Below are 7,057 nucleotides of genomic sequence, written 5' to 3'. Positions count from 1 at the left end.
CTGTTGGAATATGAAACGTCTTGAGGGGATTGGCCCATACAGCTGGTGTCTAAAACCAACACACCCCCACCCAGGACTGCACCTGAACACCACACAGCTCCGCCCACTTCTGCACCTGAACACCACACACCCCCACCCAGTACTGCCCTACCCAGGACTGCCCTACCCTAACCCTAATATCACACACCCAGGACTGCCCTACCCTAACCCTAATATCACACATCTCCACCGCAGAGCTGCTGTATCCAGATCACCAGGAGGTCTCACTCTGGTATCTCTACATCTCTCTGCCCGTCAGATTTGCTGGGCATCCCTCCCGCCCCCAACAACGGGTCCCACGGGAGTCTGAACCACCTCCTCAGAAGCCCCGCCCACCTGCCGGTCTACCCCGCCCAGCTCTCCCGAGACACGCCCTGTGAGGCCAGCGGCCCCGCCCCCACCCACGACCCGGGGTGCGCCTGTGGCTCACGCACCAGAGGGGCGGTACGAGCCATGACGTCAGGATGTGTCCTTTGCAGAGATATCACCTGGGTGTGACGTTGGGGTGACGCAAGATGGCCGCTCGATAACTAAATGTTGAAATGTGTTGTTTCAGGAGGAGGCGATGAACAGACAGCTCCTCCAGGCCAACGCTGGTGAGGACAGCTTCAGCTCCTACAGAACATTCTCACATTCTTACAACGTCTCCGTCGGTACCAGCCCGGTCGTAGCAGGACTATGTTTTCCTGGTTCTCATTTGATGCTTTCCGTATGTATCCTGTTCTCCCTCAGGTTCCAAAGTGGAGCTCCGGTACCACCTCCCGTACGGAACCCCTAGGGTTCTCCAGGAGAACGCTGACTACTGTCTCCTCCGCCACGCTGACTATGTCAACGGCTACAGCAAAAACCTTCTCATGCCCCTGTGGGTGGCGTACACCGTTCCCCCGCTGGTGAGTTCTGTACCCCGGCTCAGTCCTGCATTCAGGCTCCGTTTCATGTATAAAGATAACCCGTTCATGTATAAAGATAGCCCGTTCATGTATAAAGATAGCATGTTCATGTATAAAGATAACCCGTTCATGTATAAAGATAGCCCGTTCATGTATAAAGATAACCCGTTCATGTATAAAGATAGCATGTTCATGTATAAAGATAACCCGTTCATGTATAAAGATAGCCCGTTCATGTATAAAGAAAGCCCATTCATGTACAGTATAAAGATAGCCCGTTCACATATAAAGATAGCCCGTTCATGTTTAAAGATAGCCCGTTCATGTATAAAGATAGCCCGTTCATGTATAAATATAGCCCGTTCATGTATAAAGATAGCCCGTTCATGTATAAAGATAACCCGTTCATGTATAAAGATAGCCCGTTCATGTATAAAGATAGCCCGTTCATGTTTAAAGATAGCCCGTTCATGTGTAAAGATAGCCCGTTCATGTATAAAGATAGCCCATTCATGTATAAAGATAGTCCGTTCATGTATAAAGATAGCCTGTTCATGTGTAAAGATAGCCCGTTCATGTATAAAGATAGCCCGTTCATGTGTAAAGATAGCCCGTTCATGTATAAAGATAGCATGTTCATGTATAAAGATAGCCCGTTCATGTATAAAGATAGCCCGTTCATGTATAAAGATAGCATGTTCATGTATAAAGATAGCCCGTTCATGTATAAAGATAGCCCGTTCATGTATAAAGATAGCCCGTTCATGTATAAAGATAGCCTGTTCATGTATAAAGATAACCCGTTCATGTATAAAGATAGCCCGTTCACATATAAAGATAGCCTGTTCATGTATAAAGATAACCCGTTCATGTTTAAAGATAGCCCGTTCATGTATAAAGATAGCCCGTTCATGTATAAAGATAGCCCGTTCATGTATAAAGATAACCTGTTCATGTATAAAGATAGCCCGTTCATGTATAAAGATAGCCCGTTCATGTATAAAGATAACCCGTTCATGTATAAAGATAACCCGTTCATGTATAAAGATAACCCGTTCATGTATAAAGATAGCTCGTTCATGTATAAAGATAGCCCGTTCATGTTTAAAGATAGCCCGTTCATGTTTAAAGATAGCCCGTTCATGTATAAAGATAGCCCGTTCATGTATAAAGATAGCCCGTTCATGTATAAAGAAAAAGCCCTGTTAGTCCTGTCTGTGGGTCAGTGTGACGGTCAGCCCTGTTAGTGGGTCAGTGTGACGGTCAGCCCTGTTAGTGGGTCAGTGTGATGGTCAGCCCTGTCTGTGGGTCAGTGTGACGGTCAGCCCTGTTAGTGGGTCAGTCTGGCAGTCAGCCCTGTTAGTGGGTCAGTGTGGCGGTCAGCCCTGTTAGTGGGTCAGTCTGGCGGTCAGCCCTGTTAGTGGGTCAGTCTGTGGGTCAGCCCTGTTAGTGGGTCAGTGTGACGGTCAGCCCTGTTAGTGGGTCAGTGTGACGGTCAGCCCTGTCTGTGGGTCAGTGTGACGGTCAGCCCTGTCTGTGTCCCCCAGGTGGACGTGCGTCCGCTGAGCCCTGAGGTGGAGGCGTGTGTGCGTGCGGATGTCCGCGTCCCGCCACCAGAGAAGCAGACGTGCCTGCGCTACAGAGACGACCCGGCCGTGACCTACGGCCTCATGCACCCTCCCAGTGAGTGCCTGGGGGGGCCACGCCGCTGGCCACGCCCCCGGCCACGCCCTCCACCCAATGACAGACTAAACCCACATGATTGTGTACATACAGATGTTGCTACAGTCACACTCACACACACACACACAGTCACACACTCACACACACGCATACACACACACTTTGCAATGGCTGTTTTTGTTTGTTTGTTTGTCTGTTTTGTGTTATCTCTTGTGATGTACTGTAGGGGTAAATAATGATACATCATTGCTCGTTGTGTTGTACTGTAGGGGTAAATAATGATACATCATTGCTCGTTGTGATGTACTGTAGGGGTAAATAATGATACATCATTGCTCGTTGTGATGTACTGTAGGGGTAAATAATGATACATCATTGCTCGTTGTGATGTACTGTAGGGGTAAATAATGATACATCATTGCTCGTTGTGATGTACTGTAGGGGTAAATAATGATGCATCTTTGCTCGTTGGCTTCTGTCTGCAGACCTGAACTCCTCAGGACCACAGACGGATTCCCTGCTCACCAGCAACATGGCGCCTATGTTTCCTGCTTTCAAAGGTCAGCCAGTCAACAGTAGCTACAAATACCCACTACCCTAACCCCTAACCCTAACCCCTAACCCCTAACCCTAACCCTAGCAGCACAAACGGACAGAGTCAGACAAACCCGACACCAAGCAGGAGTCCCAGAAACCAGGTAGTGGAGATCCTGTAACTAGTTTCCTTCACCAGACCTGTGAACTCCTCCCAGCTGTCCCAGTCCTGTACCCTCATAGGGCTCATTGATGAAGTCGTGTACAGTAGCTCCAGATGTACGACCAGCTATGCATGACTTCCCAAGGGTAAACCAGGTTTAGGGAACAAAGATAAATGTTAGTAGAGACTCTTCATAGATAACTCTGGGACCAGACATGTCAGTTAGCATCCCCTGTCTTTACAGGATGTGGACTGACATGTTTCAGTAATGATTGCTTAACAGACAGTTTTTAAATGCTGACATGCTGAATGAGTCATACTGCAGTTAGCCATTTCACATTTCCGGCAGTTAAGGCAAGGCAAGGCAAGGCAAGTTTATTTATATAGCACATTTCAGCCACAGGGCAATTCAATGTGCTTATCATGAGACATTAAAAGCATTAAAACAAAAAGCAAGACATTATAGACATTTAAAACAAAAGGCAGGACAAATTAAAAGCATTAAAACAAAAAGCAAGACATTATAGACATTTAAAAGGGTTAAGGGTTTACAGTAATTCTTCTGAAGTAAGAGTTCTCTCTGAAATATGAATTCCCAGCTCCAAAATACTGAGATCAAATTGTGTGAAGTTTTAGTGAAGGTTTAGTACTCTAATTCTAGGGCTGCACAATTAATCGTGAATTAATCAAAATCACGATTATGACCTCCGCGATTAACTAGTCGCAAAAGGCCGCAATTAATGTGATTAATAATTTTGCTTTGAATTGAGTGTGCTAGGACTACACGGACGAATCACAGGCGCTTATGCTGTCTGACCAATCACATGCGTTCCCACTGAGTGGTTACGAAAAAGATGATGTCGCTCAAGCCCAGCAGGTCATATGCAAAGCTAAAGCTATTACTTTGACATTTTAATCACAATTATTAATTGCAATTACCATTTTGAAGCAAATAATCGCAATTATTATCTTTTGTGCACAAACATGAGGTTATAGAAATGGTGTTGGTTTTGCATAGTAGAGAATGTATTCAAGCTGTGGGGTTACTGTGTGTGTGTGTGTGTGTGTGTGTGTGTGTGTGTGTGTGTGTGTGTGTGTGTGTGTGTGTGGGTGTGTGTGTGTGTGTGTGTGTGTGTGTGTGTGTGTGTTTGAGGCACCGAGATCTCAGGTTTTTACTTGCTTTCAGGTACAGTAAATGGAGATTAGTTTAGAAATGATACGGTATTGTTATGACTTGTGATCAGTTATGTGCAGATGGTAATCACAGTGTTCCTTTATGAAAGTCATCCTCTGTGGTTCTCTATAAAGACTCACACTGCCCCCTGGTGGAACCTTTCATGCTGACTGTATTGTAGATATAATAAATATAATCAATATTGTTATTGTCTTATGTAGATATCTGGACCTACTTCCATGATGTACTGGTGCCAAAATATTCGCAGCAGTTGAATGGGGTGAACGTGATGAGTGGACCGATATTTGACCAGGACTACGACGGAAGCTTTGATGTTCTTACCGACACGTCGCTGTAAGTGTATTTACCACCATATGTGGTCAGGGTCAAAGAGCGTGCTGTTCAATTAGGATAGTAGCTCTCTGAAATTCAGACTTTATTTTAATGGAACCATATAAAAAAAAAAGTTCAAACCAGCGCCCAGTGTGTCCATCCAGCCTAGTGAACATCAGGGTGGACCATACTGGTCTCTGTGGTCAGTCTGTAGAGATCTCTGGTCTCATTGGTCAGTCTGTAGACATATCTGTGATCTCATTGGTCAGTCTGTAGACATCTCTGTGGTCTCAGTGGTCAGTCTGTAGAGATCTCATTGGTCAGTCTGTAGAGATCTCTGTGATCTCATTGGTCAGTCTGTAGACTTCTCTGTGGTCTCATTGGTCAGTCTGTAGAGATCTCTGTGATCTCAGTGGTCAGTCTGTAGAGATCTCTGGTCTCGGTGGTCCGTCTGTAGAGATCTCATTGGTCAGTCTGTAGACATCTCTGTGGTCTCATTGGTCAGTCTGTAAGCCCACGCCTCTCTGTCTCCTCAGGAGCGAGTCTCCCATCCCCACTCATTTCTTTGTGATCCTGAGCAGCTGTGGGAACTCGTCCCTCTCAGCCCAGGAGTGCCAGGGTCCTCTCCTGGCCAGGGCCCTCATCCTGCCCCACAGGGCTGACCACACGGAGCGCTGCGCCGTGAGTAGATCCCCCGTTATATCTGTCTGTCTGTCCTGGCCAGGGCCCTCATCCTCCCCCACAGGCCTGACCACACGGAGCGCTGCGCCGTGAGTAGCTTCCCCCGTTATATCTGTCTGTCTGTCTGTCTGTCTGCCTGTCTGTCTGTCTGTCTGTATATCTCTCCTGGCCCAGGCCCTCATCCTCCCCCACAGGGCTGACCACGCGGAGCGCTGCGCCGTGAGTAGCCTCCCCCGCCTGCCTGGCTGCCTGGCTGGATTTATATCTGTCTGTCTGTCTGTCTGTCTGTATTTATATCTGTCTGTCTGTCTGCCTGTCTGTATTTATATCTGTCTGTCTGTCTGTCTGTATTTATATCTGTCTGTCTGTCTGTCTGTATTTATATCTGTCTGTCTGTCTGTCTGTCTGCCTGTCTGTATTTATGCCTGTCTGTCTGTCTGCCTTTCTGTCTGTCTGTCTGTCTGTCTGTATTTATGTCTGCCTGTCTGTCTGTATTTATGTCTGTCTGTCTGTCTGTATTTATACCTGTCTGTCTGTCTGCCTGTCTGTCTGTCTGTCTGTATTAATATCTGTCTGTATTAATATCTGTCTGTCTGTATTAATATCTGTCTGTATTAATATTTGTCTGTCTGTCTGTCTGCCCACTCCTTCCTCTAAGTGTCTGCTGTTTGCTCAAAACACCTCTGTGAGAATCTATTGATAGATTTCCTATGAAATGTCTAAGAAATTATAATGATACTTACTTGAAAATGGATGCCAAGGTGTAATTAAAATGAGTTCATGTTTAGTTATAACAAGGTCATTTACAGAAAGCCAAATGCACCGTATAAAAGGCGAGAAGCAGCCCTTGTCTGGCCCTCCTCATCCTCCTCATCCTCCTCATCCTCCTCTCCCCTGTCTTTCCAGAACGGGTCAGACCTCCAGTGGGTTCAGAACTGGGCCCAGTTCCACGCCGCCCGGGTCAGAGACATAGAACTCCTGACCGGACTCAGCTTCTACCATGACAGGGTATCGGTGGCAGAAACACTCCAGCTCAAAACCTTCTTACAGACGTTGACCTCAGAGACCTTGTAGACACACGGAGAGCCATCGAGTCAAAAAGAAGCCGTCTTAAGTGTCCAACATGTCTGTGTCCATTGGGACTTGGCCTACTGCCCCTGGGTTTAACAGAACCCTCCAGAACCCTGCTGCCCCTGGGTTTAACAGAACCATCCCTCCTGCCTGTAGGTTTAACAGAACCCTGCTGCCCGTGGGTTTAACAGAACCCTCCTGCCCGTGGGTTTAACAGAACCCTACAGAACCCTGCTGCCCGTGGGTTTAACAGAACCCTACAGAACCCTGCTGCCCGTGGGTTTAACAGAACCCTCCTGCCCGTGGGTTTAACAGAACCCTACAGAACCCTGCTGCCCGTGGGTTTATCAGAACCCTGCTGCCCGTGGGTTTAACAGAACCCTCCTGCCCGTGGGTTTAACAGAACCCTCCTGCCCCTGGGTTTATCAGAACCCTCCTGCCCCTGGGTTTAACAGAACCCTACAGAACCCTGCTGCCCGTGGGTTTAAC

General features: G+C 47.1%; 1 protein-coding gene across 4 annotated transcripts in view; it reads left to right on the top strand.

Annotated features, from left to right (window-relative positions):
- The window catches only part of enpp1 (ectonucleotide pyrophosphatase/phosphodiesterase 1), a 33,593-nt gene extending 26,828 nt beyond the window's left edge, over positions 1-6,765 (top strand). For 2 of the 4 annotated variants that reach the window (XM_084439764.1, XM_084439766.1), the window contains 9 exons: positions 299-483; positions 596-635; positions 772-929; positions 2,477-2,612; positions 3,098-3,172; positions 4,705-4,837; positions 5,353-5,497; positions 5,672-5,716; positions 6,404-6,735. In XM_084439764.1, the coding sequence (XP_084295890.1) occupies positions 299-483; positions 596-635; positions 772-929; positions 2,477-2,612; positions 3,098-3,172; positions 4,705-4,837; positions 5,353-5,497; positions 5,672-5,716; positions 6,404-6,571 (1,085 nt within the window). In that variant the 3' untranslated portion in view covers positions 6,572-6,735. Of the gene's footprint in view, positions 1-298; positions 484-595; positions 636-771; positions 930-2,476; positions 2,613-3,097; positions 3,173-4,704; positions 4,838-5,352; positions 5,498-5,671; positions 5,717-6,403 lie in introns of all 4 variants that reach the window. The other 2 variants (XR_014630493.1, XM_084439765.1) reach the window with 2 other exon arrangements.
- Positions 6,766-7,057: the final 292 nt, after the last annotated feature.

This window comes from Borostomias antarcticus (assembly GCF_949987555.1).
Source record: "Borostomias antarcticus genome assembly, chromosome: 6".
Classification (NCBI taxonomy): domain Eukaryota; kingdom Metazoa; phylum Chordata; class Actinopteri; order Stomiiformes; family Stomiidae; genus Borostomias; species Borostomias antarcticus.
This window is presented reverse-complemented; position numbering and strand designations above follow the sequence as displayed.